This window comes from Taudactylus pleione, unplaced genomic scaffold (assembly GCF_031769625.1).
Source record: "Taudactylus pleione unplaced genomic scaffold, aTauple2 ptg000386l, whole genome shotgun sequence".
In the NCBI taxonomy this organism is placed as follows: domain Eukaryota; kingdom Metazoa; phylum Chordata; class Amphibia; order Anura; family Myobatrachidae; genus Taudactylus; species Taudactylus pleione.
This window is the reverse complement of record NW_028284787.1, coordinates 8,459,325-8,480,230: the sequence shown is the minus strand read 5'-3', so window position 1 is coordinate 8,480,230 and position 20,906 is coordinate 8,459,325. Positions and strand designations below refer to the sequence as shown.

The following is a 20,906-nucleotide window of genomic DNA, read 5'->3' as shown; positions in this document are numbered from 1 at the left end:
TATTGGTTATAGAGGATGACGAGCCAGCGCCTAAATCCAATCACCCTCTTTTTAAACAAATAAAGGTGACTTCGGCAGTGTTCCCCCTGTCAGATTAGTTGGTGGACCAGGTAAGAGGTTTCATGTTACCCATTTCCTGAGGCTCATTGTAAAAAGTGGGAATCACCCCTGCAGTGGATTCCCACGTTACAAGATTGATTAGAAGTGCAACGTTACCTATGCCTTCCATTCCTTACTTGAAAGACCCTACAGATAGGAAAGTAGAAACTTACTTGAAATCGATATACTCTTTCAGGAGCTGTTGCCCACCTGTCCATGGCTATCTCCTAGGTATCTAAGGCTATAGAGTGTTGGGCCGATGCACTTGTGGACTCCTTCTCCTCTGAAGCTCCGGAGAATCAGGTGTCGCTGGTTGGCCACATCCGGGATGTGGCTGCATATATCGGTGAGGCCGCTCTAGATATTAGTCTACTGACATCCAGGGCCGCGGCCGTGTCTGCTCGACGTTCCCTGTGGCTACGCTCTTGGAGTGCGGATGCCGATTCTGAGAAAGGCCTGGAAACCTTACCCTATAATGGGGAGATTTTGTTTGGTCCAGACCTGGACAAGATTGTGGACACGTTGGCAAAATCAAAATCTGCGTTTCTGCCTTCGGCTCCTTCAAAGTTTAGTGCCTACTCCTTTAGGTCCTTTTTGTCCCCAAGGTAAATTTAAAGGGTAGTCCTTTCCTAGACAGTCGGCTGCCAAACCTAAGAACCAGGCCTGGCGCACAAGACGTCCGGCCTCCAAGCCAGAGGATAAACCCTCAGCCTGACTGGGTGGGCCTCCCTCTAGGGGACCCCAGTTTGACAGCAGTTCGCCCAGTGCTGGTGTCAAACCACCAAGGACTCTTGGATAAGAGAAGTGGTGTCTCTCGGATACACCCTCTCATTCATCCGAAGACCTCCTCACCAGTTTTTCTGCACAGGCCCTTCTTCAGACAAGAACAAGGCCTTACAGATCCAGAAAGCCATACAGTCCCTGCTGCAGGCAGGGGTAATTGTGCCAGTTCCACTAGCCCAGCAAGGGACTGGTTACTATTCTACTCTTTCTGGTCCACAGGTGGTTGGTCAATTGGAAGAAGTCCTCCCTGAATCCTCGCAGAGGATTATTCATCTGGGGGCCCTCCTGGATTCTCAACAGCAGAGATTTTTTCTGACTTCAGACAAGATCTCCACGTTACAACTACGGATACGCAGATGCCTCCACAGTCGCCGGATGTCAATACACTTGGCGACTCAGGTACTGGGAACCATGGTGTCTGCCTTCAACATGGTGGAATATGCTCAATTTCACTCAAGGCCTCTGCAGGGGCTGATCCTCTCCAGTTTAACGGAATGCCCCACCGGATCAAAGCTCAGACAATAGTGCTATCCCCGGAGGTGCGTCTGTCTCTGTCTTGGTGGCTACTGACGTCTCATCTTACCAATGGTCGCCCCTTTTGGATCCCGGACTAGGTTCTTTTAACAATGGACGCCAGTCTTCAGAGCTGGGGCGCAGGTGACTGGTCCGCACTCTTTTCAGGGTCATTGGACAGCAGTCGAAGCAACACTTCCAATCAACATATTGGAACTTCGGGCCGTCTACAGGGCCCTCAAGATGGCCAAACACATACCTCTCGAAATTCCAGTGCAGGTTCGGTCCGACAACGCCACCATGGTAGCTTACATCAAGGAGGCACTCTAAGTCGGGCAGCAATGACAGAAGTGTCACACATTCTGACATGGGCAGAGTGTCACCTCCCGACCATTTCGGCAGTGTTCATTCCGGGAGTTCTCAATTGGGAAACAGACTTCCTCAGCCGTCACGTGGTGCATCCATGGGAATGGTCTCTTCACCAAGAAGTGTTTCTACTCCTAGTGAACAAATGGTCCTCCCAGAGGTGGACCTCATGGCCACCCGACACAATCACAAATTACCAGTGTACGGCTCTAGAACAAGAGATGCCGAGGCAACCTTGGTGGACGCTCTGTCAGTGAAGTGGACCTTCCAGTTTCTGTACCTCTTCCCTCCAGTCTCCCTTCTTCCTCAAGTTCTTCGGAAGTTCAAACAAGACGGAGGATCTGTCCTGCTGGTGGCTCCAGCTTGGCCCAGATGTCATAGATACTCAGATCTTCTGAGTCTCTCCATGGACACTCCGTTCCTACTGCCTCAACGTCCGGTCCTGTTGTCTCACGGTCCTTGCCTTTACCAGGACCTGGATCGTCTGTCTTTGACGGCGTGGCTCTTGAGACGTCCCTCCTCCAAAGAATTATTTTGCTCTGTCGTCAACACGATGCTTAGAGCGCGTAAGCCGGCTTCTGCTAGGAGTGTGGCATACGTATTTCCAGTGGTGTCGTCCTAGGAATTACGACCCCCAGGTGTTTCAGATCTCCAGAGTCCTGGCCTTCCCTCAAGCTGGATTGTAGACACATTATCAGTGAAGTGGACCCAGTTTGCATTCCTATTCACTCCAGTCTCCCTTCTTCCTCAAGTTCTTTGGAAGTTCAAACAAGACTGAGGCAGTGTCCTGCTGGTGGCTCCAGCTTGGCCCAGACGTCATTGGTACTCAGATCTTTGGCGTCTCTACATCAACACTCTGTTCCTAATGCCTCAACGACAGGACCTGTTGTCTCAGGGTCCTTGCCTTTACTTGGACCTGGGTCGTCTGTCTTTGTTGGATTGGCTCTTGAGACATCCCTCCTGAGGTCCAAAGGATTCTGTAGCTTTGTAGTCAATACTATGCTTTTCCAGCGTAGACTTGCTCCACTTACGGATGTCCACACCTTCCTCCAGGGTGTCCTCCGTTTACAACCTCCCTTTGTGCCTCCAGTGGCTCCTTCTTATTTGACAGTAGTACTTTCTGGCCTCCAGGGTCCTCCGTTTGAACGAAAAGAGAAAAACTGTTAAATAATAGCGCTTCCTATAGGACCTGATAGTGTTAGAATGCTGCTGCCGAAAAGGAAGAGTGTGCAAAAATTTCAGAAGCATAAATATTTAAAAAGAAAATTTGGCTGCGCTAAAACACTAGTATGGGATATAATAAATTTATTAAGTAATAAAAAGGCTGTATTGTACATATTTATGTAATGGCATCAATAAAAGCATATAAAATGCGTATGATCTATGACAATACAATTATTGATTGAAGTATTTGATAAATGTGTCATATAGATTTCTGAAAAACAAAATGAAGACAGAATAAAAAACAAACTTGAAAAAAACAAGATAAAAATTCCCTTTAAGGAAAAAATTCAGTTCTTTCCGGCTGTATAGTGGAATAGCCTTGAGTTTGGAGAATTATGTCCATTGAAATCGCAGTGTTTAATAACACCAGATCTGCGGCAGCTCAGCGGCTAGAAAGGTACTCCTTAGCTTGTCAGCATAGAATATATAATTTGTAAAAAAACATAGAATGGGCTCACCCACTTAAGATCTCGAGGATGCAGCGTCTGTTCCTTTTTAGGGCGGCGTTCCGTGCTGACCTACGGATCAGTCACGGACAAAGAGACCTGATGTCCCGTTGAAGGTACCGTGTGACTCCTCGTCAATTGAGCGTCCTGAGCTGCTTAGTGAAGGTGCGTGTCGCCGCACTGAGACTCAGGGTTCAGTCTTACAGCGGAACGCCGCCCTACAAGGGATCATTGTACAGACGCTGCAGCCTCGAGAACTTAAGTGGGTGAGCCCATTCTATGTTTTTTTACAAATTATATATTCTATGCTGACAAGCTAAGGAGTACCTTTCTAGCCGCTGAGCTGCCGCAGATCTGGTGTTATTAAACACTGCGATTTCAATGGACATAATTCTCCAAACTCAAGGCTATTCCACTATACAGCCGGAAAGAACTGAATTTTTTTCCTTGCAGGGAATTTTTAGCTTGTTTTTTTAAGTTTGTTTTTTATTCTGTCTTCATTTTGTTTTTCTTAAATCTATATGACACATTTATCAAATACTTTAATCAATAATTGTATTGTCATATATCATATACATTTTATATACTTTTATTGATGCCGTTACATATCTATGTACAATACAGCCTTTTTATTACTTAATAAATTTATTATATCCCATACTAGTGTTGTTTTAGCGCAGCCACATTTTCTTTTTAAATATTTATCCTCCGTTTGAACCGCTGGATTCTGTGGAACTCAAGTGGCTCACAGCGAATACTTTTTCTTCTAGCTTTGGCGTCCGCCAGAAATGTCAGATTTAGGGGCGCTCTCCTGTCGCTCCCCATTCTGATATTCCATCAGGACAGGACTGTGCTTTGCACTCTCCCTGGTTTCCTTCCTAAAGTAGTTACTAGTTTCCACATTAATGAGGAAACTGTAGTCCCGGCCATTCAATCACAAGACCTATCGACAGGTGAGGGCTCCTTGTATGTGGTCCATGCCCTCAGGATATACGTGGACCGTACCAGTTCCCTTTGGCGATCAAACTCCTTATTTGTGCTCTATGGATTTCAAAAGAAGGGATTGCCAGCCAACAAATAGACATTGGCTAGATGGCTTTGCATGACTATCTCACAGGCTTACACGCAGGCAGGCCTTCCTGTACCGGCTACTGTTACTGCTCACTCTACTCGCTCTGTGGGTCCTTTGTGGGCAACTTGCCATGGCGCCTCAGCTGAACAGCTTTGTAAGGCGGCCACGTGGTCCTCTGTCCATACATTTCTGAGGTTTTATGCCTTTGATACATTTGCCTCTCAGGATGCTTTATTTGGGCGCTGGATTCTCCTCTCAGCTCAGGAGCGTCCCCATCCTTAAATGACTGCTTTGGGACATCCCCAAGGTCTCCCTGTGGAGCCCTATGGACCCTGAAGAAGAAAATGAGTTATGGTAAAACTTAACAAAAGGTAACGCTCTTTCTTTGAAGTCCATAGGGTCCACAGGGCACCCGTCCTGACGCACCTGGCTTCATATGGGCTATGTTTCTGGTCACCGGTTTCCCGTCTCCTACGTGAGAGTATGATTCTTGTGTGTACCAGTCTTCCTTCTCTCTTCTCCTCCTCCGGCCTTTGGCTTGTCACAAACTGAGGTGGCTCGGGAGCGGGATATAGGGGGTTGGACCAGTGCATCCTGGGAGCTAATAGCTTTAACTTTGTGGTGCCCGCCACCTACACCCCAAAGTCTCCCTGTGGACCCTATGGACTTAGAAAAAAGAGAGTTAACAAAGGTAAGTTTTACCATAACTCTCATTATACATCACTGTGCATTAAATTGTATTACAACCAATAGTACCTTGCGTGGCTCATGATACAAATATATAATGACGTGAAACTTTAGGGTACTGCTTACAATCTCACTACAACTGACACACAAGGTAGCAGTATAACAATTTACATAATGGTGGTGATATAGTGTATGACTTCAATAGTGCAGAATTATTATTATTGAGCACTAAGATTAAAAATGCCAATGGCGGTTGTCAATTTTTTGTCACAATCAGTGGTGTGATGTAATTGGAATAAGGAGTGACAGTGGAACAAAGAGACACTTGTAATTGCAGCTTTCCAGACCTTTCTACCCTGCTTCCAGGTGTTTTTGGAGGATGTACCATGTTCAACATTTTTTTTTTTCCCGTTATTAAATATTCTCTGTAAAGCGTGGCATAATATGTGGGCACTATATATAAATAAAAGATGGTGATGATCAGTAACTACAGGTGTGTCCACATCTAGCCTCCTTGCGCATTAAACAGCCCTTCTATTCGTGCCATGTCTTAGTAGAGCAGAGTATCTTCTTTTTTTTTTTTTCTTTTTTTTTTTGGGTGTGTGTGACTTTTCCCTTTGAAATGCATCTTATTGGCAAAGACATACGAATAGGACACATCAGCATAAGCTGCTTATTAAAATGATATGCAGCATGCCTATATTCTGTGTAACTGCGGTTGTATCTGCAAGCGAAATGCTACGTTATAGTGTCAGTCACTGACACTGTAATGTAGCATTTCACATGCGGATATAAAGACTCATTTTAAGGGAAAAATTGCATAAAAAGACCCTAAGCGCTACTGAGTTGCACGGCGCTCAAGCATTGTGTAACCCGACTTGTAGCGCGCGGAGGATAGATGTATGTGGACACATCTGTAGTGGTGAAATCTTTGCATTCTCACCATAGTAACTACATGGAAGCAGAGCCTTACATCTTGCATGTAGTAGATTTTCTAAAACTTTTATATCTGAAATTATCTATATCTGAAGATTTAGGAGCTCTGTCAATCAGATGCCCTCTATGTACTTTCAGAACCCTAAGCAAGGATGCCATTCCTCCTTTGTTGCTGCCTGCTGGTTCAGGTCAGCAACCAGACCCACCTATACAGTGTAAAGTTGACTGGTACACCCTGGGTTGACAACACACTGCAGCATGAGTCAGGTTTTCTGAGTGACCTCTGTTGCCCATGCATACCGCTTTCAAAGTTTCCATTTTAGTCTCTGCGGAAGGTATCTTTGCTAAGAGTAGTTTTCAAGTCTTTTCTTGACAGTAGCCTTGGGACATCTAGCAATGCGATTCTGATTCAAGAGGGTATGGCTGTAGAATGTAGTAAAGGGGAGTTTTGTACTTACCATTGAATGGTTTTTTGAGTCTGTAGTGGAACATAGACACCTCACCAAGGATTGTCTCTGGTTTTCACCATTATCTGTGTCCACCTACAGTTTACAAAAAAGGGCTTTAACGGTACGCAAAATAAATGACCCTTTCTCTAAGTTATTAAAGTGAACACTGCCCTCAGACAATTCTGTTGTCTGAGCAAATTTGTTAATAAAAATGGTTCGGTACTCCACTATTGAAAAATCCTTTCTGGGCACACTTTATTTTTATAAAGGTTCAGGTTTCAGAATCTACTGGAACGTGCTGTTTAGAGAGGGGGGCCCGCGTGGAAACTGTGCATGGGCTCCCTTCTCTGTTATAGCGCACTTGGGTTTGAGGCTTAAGGTGCATATCCACTTGACGATTAAAATGAACGATTACGACATCATAATCGTTCATAGATCGTGCTTTAAAATGTTGAAAACGACCTGCGAAGCGCGCTCCCGCTGGTAGTTTTTGACATCAATCATCACCTGAACATGCAAGCCAACCTGCCGATAACGACAGGTTGTGCATGTTCGGGGATGAGGGAGGGTGCCTGCGCGGAACAACGTATTGTTCAGTGTAATATAACAAGGGTTTGTGTAAGCGCTTTGAGGTATAGTTTAAAAGTCTAAAACGCTTGCAGTGTCAGATATTCTGTACATGAACATGTATGTTGTAGGGTTTTGCATAGGTCCCGGTGTAATCCACCTTGTAGTTCTGTGGGGTTGGTGTTCTTGAAAGGTCTAATGTCCAATAAATCATTACAATGCCTGGTTTGCAAAAACTTTGGGCAGTGTGTTCTTTTAGATACCCAAAATGAGTTGTTATGGTAAGTCACTGTTGATGTGCTTCACTGGAAAGGTATTTTCCCTTCTCCACTGGTATAAGTATAGTCTAGTCGCCTCTCCACCTCAGATGTCACACATAAAGAAAGAAAGAAAAAACACAGAACTGGAGCATCAGGTGTTGGTGAGCACTAGAACGCAGTGCAAGTAGGTAAGTTATGCAGACTTATCCGGATCTTGCCGCTTGCCTGCTGGTCCACCTGGCGCCCTTGCTCCACAGGGTTAATGTGTGTGGGTATGAGGGGTGGGTATAGGTCCGGCTAGACCATGGTAAATACACTATTACATGGAGAGTAAGGTAAAAAATTGCTTTATTGCCTGTCCACACAACTTTCCGGTCCTTGTGGTACAGGTATAGCTCAAAAGGTGATTACACTAAAAATATACAAACATTCACAAGCAATGTACAGATCCAAAAAGTCAATGGGGCAAGATGAATGAAAGTCACAAAAGTTTCTCAAACGCGTTTCGTCCCCTGTAGGGACTTTTTCAAGGGTAGGTGATATGGTGGGCACAGGTGCAGGCTTTATATACCTTACCTGCACCGCCGTGTCATGATGCTCCCGTTACCTCTGGGTTCGCACTCTGTGGCTGCGCTGGTCCTGTCACTAGAGTGTGCCCAGACTTCTGGCTTCTGTCGTGTACTGCGCATGTTCAGTGTGCTGTGCGGGGACATACCATAGCAATTGCAGTCTATCTCTTGCTTCTCAGGCTTGTGCTTTGTCCTAAGGGCATATTGAAGTAGCCTGTGTTTTTCTGTCTCCATGATGCGGACGGCCATTTTGGGTGAGATTCTGTGTTGATAATGCAGTGTTCTTACTGTCTCGGGGGATGTCATAGGTGTAAGGGTTCCCAATATAATTTCTATTGATCCCATGTCTATTGGCCTGATGGCTAGTTGTTGTCATAATTTAAACAAATTATAAAGATTTGTTGATACATTGTTAAGGGAACTTTTATATAATTTCTGATTCAGAGACCATTATTGCCTGCTTCAGTGTCAGCTCATCTTCTCCTTGCCTAATTCTAATGTTTTCAATAGAGAGCATGTAATGATTCATATAGGTATGGTAATGCAAGTATACAATATGCGGTAATGGTAACTGTCTTCATCAACACAAGTTTTTTGTAACAATTGTACATTATTTCTCCTTCATCCACTAGGGGACACTGGAGTTCAAGACAGTGGGGTATAGACGGTGGTAGAGTAGAGCCTTGGCACTTTAAATAATTTAGAAGTGTGACTGGCTCCTCCCCCTCTATGCCCCATCAGCCCCAGTTTAGAAAATGTGCCCGAGAGAGCCAGTAGCACATCAGGCTGCCTCCAGCCTTTTCATAGATTTTTTATCTTTTAATTTTTTATATACACATGAGGACAGACAGATTGCTAGCTGTGGCAGTCTGCCTGCTACGGGGGAGCTGCCGGGAGGCTACTGCAGCCTGTGTCCGGTGACCCTATGGAGGGGGGCGCACATCATGGAGTCATCGGACCCTGCAAGGACCTGCCACAGCTGACATCGGCTCTGTCCGGATTTCCTTGTTGCCCCCTCAGCCCAGCATCCCGGCCGCAGCAGCCTGTAAGTATACCACTGCTCCTGGTTAAGCAGGAGCAGCGGAGACATAGCTGTGCTCAGTGACCTGCCAAGGCTGTCACTGTTAGGATAGACCCGACCATCCTCCCCCCGCATCCCGCGCACCACCTTTCACCGAGTCCCTCCTCGTGGACTGAGAACTCAGTAGCGGTGTTTAGGGGGCAGACAGCTAGCGGGGGCGGTGCTCATTATCGGCGGCCATAGCTCAGCCTGCCGCCCATAGCTGCCGGTGTTTGGCGCATCCTGCATACCAGCGGCACCATCAGTATTCGGGCTCTCCGCGGGCGTGCTCGGCTCTGAAACGCGGCCCTCAGTAATTGCAGCCGCGCCGAGACATACGGCTACTAGCAGCTGTCAGGATTACACTCCCTGTTGGCTTTTCCTCCGCCGGGAGTTGTATTATAAAAGCTCCACTGTCCGCAACCCCCGCAGTTGGCACACTCTGCTGGGGGTAATGGGCTTATATTATACAGTGTGACAGCAGCGACTGTCTCCCACACGCCTGGTTCCCTCCTCGATACTCTGAGAGAGACCGCTGCACCCCGCGCTCCCATAGCAGGGAATTACAGAGCGTGCACTGCGCGGCTCCCCCCTCGTGTTTCTTTTATAATGGAAAGCCGCGTCCTTCTGCTCCTAGGAAGGCAGTGCAGTATGGGGAGCTTCAATGCTAGACGCTGTGCTGCTAGGAGGAGGGTTGACACATATAGCTGTCTAGAATGGATTTCAGCCGGTGCGCACCTTCACGTCCCTGCGGGTCCTTCATTTAATTTTATGTTGGGGAGGCACCGCAAGCGGCTACTGCTAGTAGCACCACTATTCTTTGGGCACGAAGCATATGCGTTTAAAATTAGAATCCTCCCTTTATAATTGGATGTATGCATATGTCTATGCCTGCTCTCCTCACCACTCTGCTACATTTATAGCCACTACAGTGCTTCTCAAAGTACCATAGGAGCGCTCACATTTTGAGTATAGATACAGCTACACCACTGTGAACTGGAGTTAGTAACGGTATCACAGTTTTTGCACTAAGCTGACAGGGGAGATACAATAATCAGTAATATTGTATATTATGTGTTCACTTCGGCAGCACGTAGAATATTACAAATCTACACTGCAGCAACACGTGCTGTTTTTGTCTCCTAGTGTACAATAGTTCAGGATATGCACTAAAGCTTATGTTCTACAACCCGGTAGAATCCTGATGTTGATAGCGCTACAGGAACATAGTTGGCGGTGTGGTTAGCCTTGCTAGCCTCATACTGTGTGGGATTAAACACCAACTTGTTTGCTATTTATATGTCGCAGGCTGGCATGGTGGAAAAACACATGCCCTAATCCTGTGTATGGTGAAGCCTCAAAGTGCTTGCTTCAGCAGCACATATACTAAAATTGGAACGATACAGATTAGATGGTCCCTGCGCAAGGATGACATGCAAATTCGTGAAGTGTTCCATATTCAAAAGTAGCAGAAAGATCCTGCCCCTATGCCGTAGCTGACAGACGTGTGTGTATTTTATACTAAGCTCTGCTTTATAACATATACATGTCCAGAGTGAACTCTGTCATTGCCTCAACCATGATCTTGGGTCAGTTCCTTACATGGCTAGCTAACTATTGCTCATGTTCTACTTTAAAGTATTATCGTCACCTATTATTCTGTTTTGTAGGTATGTGTATGCATGTATAGATATATATGTACAAGGTATCGCTTCTTGTCCTTACCTTAAAGACAAAGGCAGGATCTGTTATTATCAGTTTTATGTCTGATATCTAGCATATTTAAATGGTAAGATGCTGCGATTAGAGGCTGGAATGACTCGATGCGATCGTTTGGAACAATAACTGCTTTACAGAGTTATATATGTCGGTGCATGCATAAATATATGTATAAAATAGGTATACCTACAATGCCACAGTCTTTAGGTGTACCTATATTTCCAACATTAATTATAACAGGCTAGCCTATGGACCCGGTTAGTGCCCAGAGGGGATGCCACCTGGGACCAGGAGTTATAGGCTATATATTTATTCTTGGGTGCTCGCTTCGGCAGCACGCCAAAAAAAAAATAAAAATAAATTTCTTTGGAAAGCTGGGTTCTAAAGTCCAGTATACAATTTATTAGGTGACTCTATAGACTAGAGTCTTGTTATAACACTTAAATTGTGACTTCTAGTTCGGGACCCTATATATATGTCCTGTGGCCTTCTGACCACACATGTATAAAATAATATGTACTTGCATTAAGCTCCTGGGGCATTAGGTGTCTAGGTTCAGCTAATGTTGTTCTAGGGAGGCATTCTGTCTCACCACAATATCTAAGGCACCCCTTTTTGCGGGGGGGCATATTATTTATACCTACACTCCAGTGGCGCACTTTACAGTGCCCGGTAAGTACTTAAAGAACCGATGCACAAAATAGAAGACATTAAGAATGCAATATGTTAAGTTCTGTGTCAGTTCTTATCTCCTGGTGCAGGAGTCTGACAAGTAAACTTAATCTGTTGGGACTAACTCTTCCTTTCAGAGAGATTGACTTCCCATGCAACTATGTTTATGCTGTCTGTATGTGGCTGTCTATACTAATATATTCCCATCCTTTGTATGAATATTTCCTAATAAGTGGGAAACCTGTTTCCACCCTAACTGAGGTTATGACTACAGATATATCCCTTCTTTTATTGGGATAACATACACATTCTATGTCTATGTACAGGTACCCTTCTCGGTATAAATTCCGGTATCACAGAGTGACCAAGCTATTTCAGTAAGATGAGTCTCTGAAGCAGTGGGCCCTAGGTACATTTCCTATCAGAACATAGGAAATCCAGGTTCTATTCCAACCTTGGGGCTTATTTGGTTACTTTCCAACAGACTGCAGTTACTGCTCCTATGACTGAAGGCAGGAGGGCTGCCCACTGATATAGACACTGTCAGGCCTGGGTTGTATTATCTTGGTGGGCATCAAGTAAATCCTTGACCCTGTGGTTCAGTTTTATTGTTTGTTTCAAAATATCCCTATCGTTGTGACTTATAATGTCAGGGGTCACTGGTGGTGATCCATCATCTCATATATGATATTCTATGTGCACCTTGACCGGTACAGGGATTCTGTCTCTTTGGCTAATACGTGCTGCTCCATTATAAGTGTTAATGTAAAGATAATTACACTAGCAGACTGTTTTTTGGGGGGTATGTTTTCTATATAGGTACATGTCCCTAATGGAACTAGCATGTGGTCTTGTTGTAGGACCTTCATATCTCCACTAACACTGCTAGTATTTACAGTATTTTCTACTGCAACATCTCCAGACTGACGTCCACGCTGTAGAACATTGGTTCTTAGTCCACCGATGCTATTCTCTATACCTGACAAGGCTGGTTGCGGTGAGATGGAAAAGGTCAGTGTAACTCTGCAGAGTCTAGAGGGTTTCTGGTCGCTCACAGGTAAGCGGGCTTACTCCATTACAGCTTCGGAAGATGCTCCTAATAATGCAACCTGACATTACATAGCCGTTATTCTCCCTTTCGCACCCAAGCTGCTGTCCTAGCAGCCATCTGCTCTTTTTTGGTACCTGTTCCTATCAGTTGACCCTACACCTTTAGAGCTTTCCTGACGTGTGGATTCATAGTTCCAACATAGAGATTAGTGACAATATTCTACTAAAATCTGTTGGGGTTCTGGACTGTGGTGCATCTATGGGCTAGTGCACACCCTTACATTAAGATGTGACAGTCATTATTCCATGCAGGAGGCCTGGTTGGTTTTCCTGTTCACTATCTATTGATACTTTAATTACACTTTCAGGTACTTACGCGTGCCGTCAGGGTTGTCCTAGTGCTCTAGCCTTGCCTTTGGGAGGCTTCCCCATATTGGTAGCTCGCTCTCCCTGTATGGCTGTTGCATCCGTGATTTTTTAACTGCTAGGGTATCCCGGTTGTTTTCCGACTATGTTCGTGCCAACAGCTGTACTGACTACGCACTTCCATCACGTTGGAAGTTGTTTGGGGTTTGTTACTATGGTTTTCTTTTCAGCTGCAGGGTTCCAGTTGCTGTTTTATCCCTGTTTACAGAATGGGTTATACCGATGTTTAAACCTCTGAAAGGAGTTGTATTCTCTCGATGCCACATCTTCCTCATGCCCAGTGTGATCTCCACCCGTTGGAGACTTTTATGATTTTACCCTTCCACTGGTTGACAACCCTGTAATTAGTGGGACCTCCAGAATGGTCTGGGTTGACTGTTCGGCCGTGGCTTGGCCTCAATGTATACTCTTGTTAAGAGAAGTCTGTGGACAGCTCAGCTCTGTATCTGTAGATTGGTATCATACATATATCTATATGATTTTGCTTTTGTCCGGCAGTGCGGAGATTCTGATGTCTGAGACTGTTGCATCCTCCTGTTTTAGACTCTGTTACGGGTTTCTCGAGTTTGTTCTCGTGTTACCGCCCTTCTATTTTTTGGACCCTCTGCTACCAACGGCCCTGGTTGGTCTGTTTTCAGCTGAGATTACGGTGTTCTGACGATTCTTGTCTGCTGTTGTCCACTAGATTGCTGTTTTGTTCCATTCGACATACGATGTATGTGGGGAAATTCTGTGGTTGTTTAGCGAGGAGTTTTGATTGTCTCCTCTGCTCTACGTCGCTTGTCCTCAGCCCTTGCTTTTCACTTGGGCCTCCGGTTCTTGGCGGTCGCTGTTTTGGTTGCCCGCTGGGTCAGCATGTTCTCAGCGCTTCCTACCCGGGAGGTTGGCTTTGGGACGTCCCCACTGTCTTGAACTCCAGTGTCCCCTAGTGGATGAAGGAGAAAACAGGATTTTGGTACTTACCGATAAATCCCTTTCTCCGATTCCACAGGGGACACTGGACGCCCACCCAGCGCTGCGTTCCTGCCATTTTGTTTGGTTTATTATATGGTTGTGTGACTGCATGAGTTACCTGCAGTGGGTTCCACTGTGCTCCTTCAGTCGGTCTTGTTCCTTTCTGTGGATTCTCATTCTCCTCCTCGTTTCCTGTTGTCCTCTGTCTCCTCTCGGGCTCAGTTTCTTAAACTGGGGCTGATGGGGCATAGAGGGGGAGGAGCCAGTCACACTTCTAAATTATTTAAAGTTCCAAGGCTCTACTCTACCACCGTCTATACCCCACTGTCTTGAACTCCAGTGTCCCCTGTGGAATCGGAGAAAGGGATTTATCGGTAAGAACCAAAATCCTGTTTTCTGATCATATATAATGTATATAATTGATGATAGGCTTCAAGAGAGTGTATTTCTTGGGTGTTAGGTGCCTCATGGTCTTCCTATGGTGACTATCGTTCAGTGTAGGCATATTATCCACTGTTCAGCACGAAGAACGATTGCATGTTTACAATGTTGTAATCGTACAGTTGTTCCATTCTCGTGTAGTGGATACGCACCTTTTAGAAATAAATGTAATAGCCTGCGCACTGCAGGCAACAGCGAGTTCCTTGCGAGACTGCCCAATGTTTTAAAGTAGCAGTCATTTCAAAGGCAAAATCAACCTGGGCAGTCTTGCACGGAACTCACTGATGTCTGCCGGCATTTACCCCATAGTCTGAGCATAATAAAATGTATCCAATACATGGCTAACATTACCACTATTCACTAAAATATCTAATAATATACAGATTTTTAGCTATATTTAAAGTTAAATTAAACAGATTCTTTTCAAAGGCAGAATGCATTGGTTTATCTATATAGATTTATCGAATCATCAATAAGATAATCTAGTAACCCAGAGATTTAAGTAAATCTCAGGAATGAAGAGCATCTTTAATATTAGTGGCTGATAATTATTCTGCCGTAGTCACACACCATTTTCCCACCATTATCTACAATATGTAATGAATGGAAAAATAAAATGTTTTATGTATTTTTTCAGTTTATATTATGTACAAATGAAACTTGACAATGGTTTTAAATATAAGCAAAACTTTTTTTTATTTCTTTCAGTGGATTTTCATGGACTGTGGGAGAGCTTAATATATGACAGTGAAGTCAAATCAAACGTGAGTTCAGTTTATGACCAGGTGTATGCATCTTATATGGTAGCAATGGTAGTTTTACTGTGATGGCACGTTGGACTTGGCATCTAAATTAGGGTTGCAGAACACCTGACGCTCAGACCTGACAATAAGTTAATTGTCTGGGATTTGCTTCTGTACAAAAGTAACTGGTAGTTTGGCCTTAGCTGTACAGTTGTGCATCCTAAACCAAGCTAGCGACATACAGACATACTGACATAAGAGAGAAGTGCAGGCATTGCTGTTCAAATGGGATGTCCAAGTACTTCTTGCATGACAGTTAGTGCGGCCAGGTTGCTGCACACATCCGGGCTTATAGCATATCTACTGACTCCATTTCCAAACAAGCTAAATAATAATGGTCGGGCAGAAGTCATTTTTGGGCCACACACTGCAATTTTGAATCAATTTCCCTATATTTGCTGTAATATGTCATGTATGACCAGAATAAGCTCGTATTGCCTAATAAAATTTGCAACCAAAATTACAAATTGTGGCAACATATTCTAGGGCAGGGGTCTTCAACCTTTGGCCCTCCAGCTACTGTGGAACTACACATCCCGCATGCCCTGCCACCGTTTTGATATAACAGCATGCTAAAACTGTGGCAGGGCATCCTGGGATCTGTAGTTCCACAGCAGCTGGAGGGCCAAAGGTTGAAGACCCATGTTCTAGGGGGTTGAATCTATTAGCCGCACTTATGGTACCTATGGACTCGCTGACCTTTGTTTGTGGCCCCAAAACTATTATTTATTGTGTATATTCTATCAACTGAATAGTGGAGCCCTTTTCAAAAGATATAAATTAACATATTTTGTTTAGCTTTTAGATTATGTTACGACGACACTTCTCTTTTCTGACAAAAACGTTGATAACAATTTGGTTGCCTGGAACAGAGTTATCCTCTTGCACGGTAAATTATAGTGTCTTTTTTTTTTTTTTGTCTTTTTTTAATGTATGGAAAGGGTAATAATACAGGAAAAATTGCAAATTTTCTTTACCTATCTTGACATTTCCATTGTCTGTCTTTGTAAACACTAATTTATTTTAGGCTTGTGAGATGTGGTATATTTGCTATTGTGCTAAGTGCTTTATATTGATTAACAAAAGTTACATTTGCTGAAAAATATATTTGTAAAATAGAAAACCTTTCTAATTGATAAGCTTTGAGGTGATTCTGTCGTGATTTGAGATTGTTAAAGCATTGTCACAGAATGTATTTCCTAGAAGGAAGGGAAAATGTATTCAGCTAAATATCAATAAATCCTTGAAATTGATATTCACAGCTTCAAAAAGTTTCATATTTCAGCAAGACAACAATAAAAAAAAATGCCTTAAGGCACATATCCACTAGACGATAAATTGGACAATTTTAACGATATTGTTCAAAGTCCAGTTTAGTGTAGTGGATATGCCGTCAACAACCAGCCATGCGCGTTCCTGCTGGTCGTTGATATGTAACATCACCCGTACTTGCAGGGCAACCTGACTATATTGTCAGGTTCTACAAGTACGGGAATGAGGGAGGGTGACGTCACTGAACGATATCGTGATTGATATCGTTCAGTGTGAGTGCTCAATGTTGTTAATAACATTGCGCACACCACTGCCGGGGGGACACTACACGAAATCGCTCATGGAGCTAATTGTGTAGTGGATATGCGCCTTTAGATCAGCCAGGGGTGACCAAAATGTTTGCAAACGACAAACTAAATTTATACCTAACGTGTTCTATACTTTATACATTAGAAATATAGCTGAAAGCTATTTTGAGAGGTTGCTTCTCTGTTTACATCATCCTAAATCCAGTGTAAAACCATAGTTTGTATTACTGGCTATCAATGCCCTATATAGTAAATTATCTATGCAGATTTCATATTGGCAGATGAATAGATATTTCCAGTGCTTTTAAAGCAAGTAAAATTGATTTTCTACCACATTCCCTCTTCCCTTTGTTTTAATTCAACTTCTCATTGAGCATCAGTATAAAGTCATGGCCAGACTGTTTATGCAATTTTTGGGGGCTTCATAGTGCTTTCAGGTTTAAACATTACCTGCTGCCGTGTTACCCACCCTACTGCAAGCTGTTGTACTTTTTGGAACGCTCATTTACTATACCTTCAGTATGAGCACTGCCTGTCGCATAGTATGTACATAGCAAAAATATACCTTCATGTTAAAACAATTTTCTTCTTCCTCCATAGGGGACACAGACTTCACGCTGGGTGTAGGTTGGAGTCCGGGCACCACACGGTTATACTTGTTGAGCACAACCCAGACTCCCTATCCACCAGCCACAGGCTCCTCTCCCACCCCTCTTTCCCTTATTATTATTACCAGTTATTTATATAGCGCACACACATTCGGCCATTCACAGCCATCCCTGCCCCAGTGGAGTGTACAATCTATGTTCCCTAACACATGCATATACACCTACACACTAGGGGTAATTTTGTTAGCAGCCAATTAACCTACCAGTATATTTTTGGAGTGTGGGAGGAAACCGGAGTACCCGGAGGAAACCCACGCAAACACAGGGAGAATATACAAACTCCACACAGTTAGAGCCGTAGTGGGTATCGAACCAACGACCTCAGTGCTGTGAGGCAGTAACGCTGACCATTACACCATCTGTGCTGCCCAATTAAAGGCATTCCTCCCAGGGTCACTCCTCTTCCTCTCTCCTTCCTCATAGATGCTGAGCAGCCATTTCTGAGTGCCTGCTGGTGTAGCTTGCCTGCTGGTGCAGCTTGTTTGTGGAGAGTGCAGGTTCCTTGCCCTCAGTGGTCAGGTTATACTATTAGCTCCTTTCCCCCCTCTTGGGATGGTTTGTTGACCATTTATTGCCTTTGATATTGCCTTTATTATTGCATTGAATGTGTTTGACTATTTAATGTTTTTTTTGCTATAGTCTCTGCATAGCCCCACATACTGTATATCTATTTGTGGTGCATTTACATTCATTCCTCTACCCTGTGCGGGACATCAGTCTCTTGCTCTGGTGTGTGGGGTCCTCCTGGATTGCTGTATTATTATGTCTTCCAGAGTAAAGTTCCCAAGGAGGTGGGTGCTTCGGTCCTGGGTAATTACAGGGCTTGTGCTGCTGTGTTCTCTTCACAGGTTCCGGACCACGATGGTCTTTGTGCTTGCTGCTTTTCTGCTTTACAACCCCACAGCAGGCGGGTCCTTCAGCTTCACTTGGTAGCCAAGAACCTGCTTGGTTTGCCTCGCTACCGTACAAGCTCTCCGGATTTACGTGGACAGGACGAAGGATTTGCGTAGAACTGTTTCTCTTGTATGACTTTCACAAACGGGGCTGGCCGGCTACTAAGCAGTCTCTGGCCAGATGGCTCCGTTTGGCACGCTTATGCTGCGGCTGATCTTCCAGCATCATCCGTGGTGACGGCTCGTTTAACCCAGTTGGTGGGAAATTCGTGGGCAGTGCGACGTGGTACTTCTGTGGAGCAGCTCTGTAAAGTGGCCATTTGGTCCTCTTCCAATAAGTTTCTAAAATTCTATTCTTTTGACACCTTCGCCTCCCTTGATGCGACACTTGGGCAAAGAGTTCAACGCGCAGCCCAGGAGCATCCCCTCCCTTAGTGGAATAGCTTTGGGACATCCCAGCGTAAAGCCTGTGTTCCCTATGAAGGAAGAAGAAAATTAGATTTATGTGCTTACCTGATTCCAGGGTGGGCCATAGGGCGCCCACCCTGATGCACCTGACCTGCCGGGGCTTTGCTCTGCTTCCGGTTCTCTTGTTCATAGTTCTCGTGTGTATGGACCTGAGTGCATGCAGGTATTCCTTCTCTTCCTTCTCGCCCCTGGCTTTAGGCCTTTTAACTATCTGAGGTGGCTGGGGGCGGGGTTAAGGAGGAGTCTGGGCTGTGCTCAACAAGTTTGACCGTGTGGTGCCCGGACTCCAACCCTCTAACCTATACCCAGTGTAAAGCCTGTGTCCCCTATGGAATCGAAGAAAAGGATTTAACAGGTAAGCACATAAATCTCCTTATCTCAAGTATCTGTTTATTTTGGACAATTCCATGTAGAGCTATGATTGCTCTAAGTCATTTACGTTTGTGCTTAAGGAATATTAGAAGTGAAAAGGTTATGTTTACAGAAACTGCTGATAGTTCTCTAACCTAGCCGGTAAACAGCATGGACTATGAATAAAAATTGGGAAATGATGATCTTTTCCTTTGGTCAAAAAATCAAGTATGAACGTTTTGTGATTGACCATTTGTTTTTCTGTCCTTAGGACCACCTGGAACAGGGAAAACGTCACTGTGCAAAGCATTGGCTCAAAAGCTGACCATCAGACTGTCATATCGGTATCCTCTTCTAGGGAAAATAAATATAAAAGCTCTCTTTCAACTACTTTTGTTGTATTTTAATAATTACTACTAACAATTGAAATACTTACTGTTTCTAGAAAACAAAACCTATTTCAAAGCTAATATAAGCTCTACTGGGGCAGCGGCTTCTAAATGGTTAATTTTCTCTGTAAAGCCCTAATATATAGGTGCTATATAAATAAGGATTATTGATACCATTTTTAGTTGGCCCCAAGACCATTTTGTTGCAAACTAATTGGTGATGAACCAGTTGCCTGGGGAGCACCTACCTCCCCTAAGCTGCATTAACCAGCCGGGTACGCTGGCCTCGTGGCAGCAGATTGCGTCTGCTGCCGATCCCCGGCATCAGATAGGGCCCCGGCTGGTGTAGTTAGGATGCGGACTATCCGTGGTCCATAGCAGCGGCTTCTTGTGCGTCTCTGACACCAGAAGGACTACCACGCGTGATTCCCCGTAAGCGAGGAATCACCTTACTTGACATCTCTGGGCATCCGGTGCAGTCCAGGTCGCAGCCTCGCTGCTAGCTAAGCTCAGCCATAACCCGCCAAAATCACCAGCATAATCGATGTAGTGGCCCGGCGGAGGTAGATGGAGTTGCAGTACATGCGTCTTAATATAGATGCTTGGTACTGCCAACTCAAAAAAACTTTAAATAAAACATTAAAAAGCTTGTAACAGCAGTCCCCTGTTACAACAGTGCGTCTGAATCCTGTGGCAACAAACTGAAGTCGTATGGCTAGGGGCGTGGTATATATGGAGCAGGACCCGGGGCATTCTAGAAGCCAAAGCTTTAACTGTTTGGTGCCTGGTCCTCCAACCATAGTATCTCTATGGACCCCGAAGAAGAAATATATATACATGTATACACACACACACACACACACACCACAGCTGCGGCATTCTGGATATACAAATACACACTAGCGCAGGTTGCTTCAACATTTCAATGCTTTATTGCATCATCTTCAGGATACAATATATATACAGGCAGACACTTACTTTATAACCCACCACCAAACCATGTGCTCAGCCGCGGTTACCGGGTCCAGCCATGCGCCGCACTCCAGTGACGTCACAGACGTGACCCGTCACCATGGCAATGAAGCGACTCTAAAAACAAAGGTATTAGCAAAGTATGGCATGATTATAGTAGTGCTAAAAACACACACAACAAGTACACGGTGTCCAAATGCACTGGTAACAACAAATCGCTCACACAGGAATCAAAGCCTGCATATTTCTAAAATCGATTGACCGGTCCATATAATGAAATAAAAGGTAAGTTGAAAGAATGTTACTAACCCAGTTATATCTATCTATAACCACAAAAACTGAGAGCTCGTGATGTACATATATGTATAAGGGCAATATCCACATCTAAATTAGGCTGTGCTTTCCATAATCTATATATAGCATGCACTGTTGGACAACAAACTGGATACTGTAAAATCATCCTGTATCTTGATTTCCACGAGAACTATT

General features: G+C 44.4%; 1 protein-coding gene and 1 pseudogene across 5 annotated transcripts in view; both read left to right on the top strand.

Moving 5' to 3' along the window:
- TRIP13 (thyroid hormone receptor interactor 13) overlaps positions 1 to 20,906 on the top strand; it is a 186,248-nt gene that overhangs the window by 59,260 nt on the left and 106,082 nt on the right. For all 5 annotated transcript variants that reach the window (XM_088445702.1, XM_088445698.1, XM_088445697.1 and 2 more), the window contains 3 exons: positions 15,002 to 15,057; positions 15,895 to 15,985; positions 19,328 to 19,400. In XM_088445702.1, the coding sequence (XP_088301828.1) occupies positions 15,002 to 15,057; positions 15,895 to 15,985; positions 19,328 to 19,400 (220 nt within the window). The remainder of the gene's footprint in view (positions 1 to 15,001; positions 15,058 to 15,894; positions 15,986 to 19,327; positions 19,401 to 20,906) is intronic.
- Positions 10,394 to 10,494, top strand: LOC148507719 (U6 spliceosomal RNA; annotated as a pseudogene).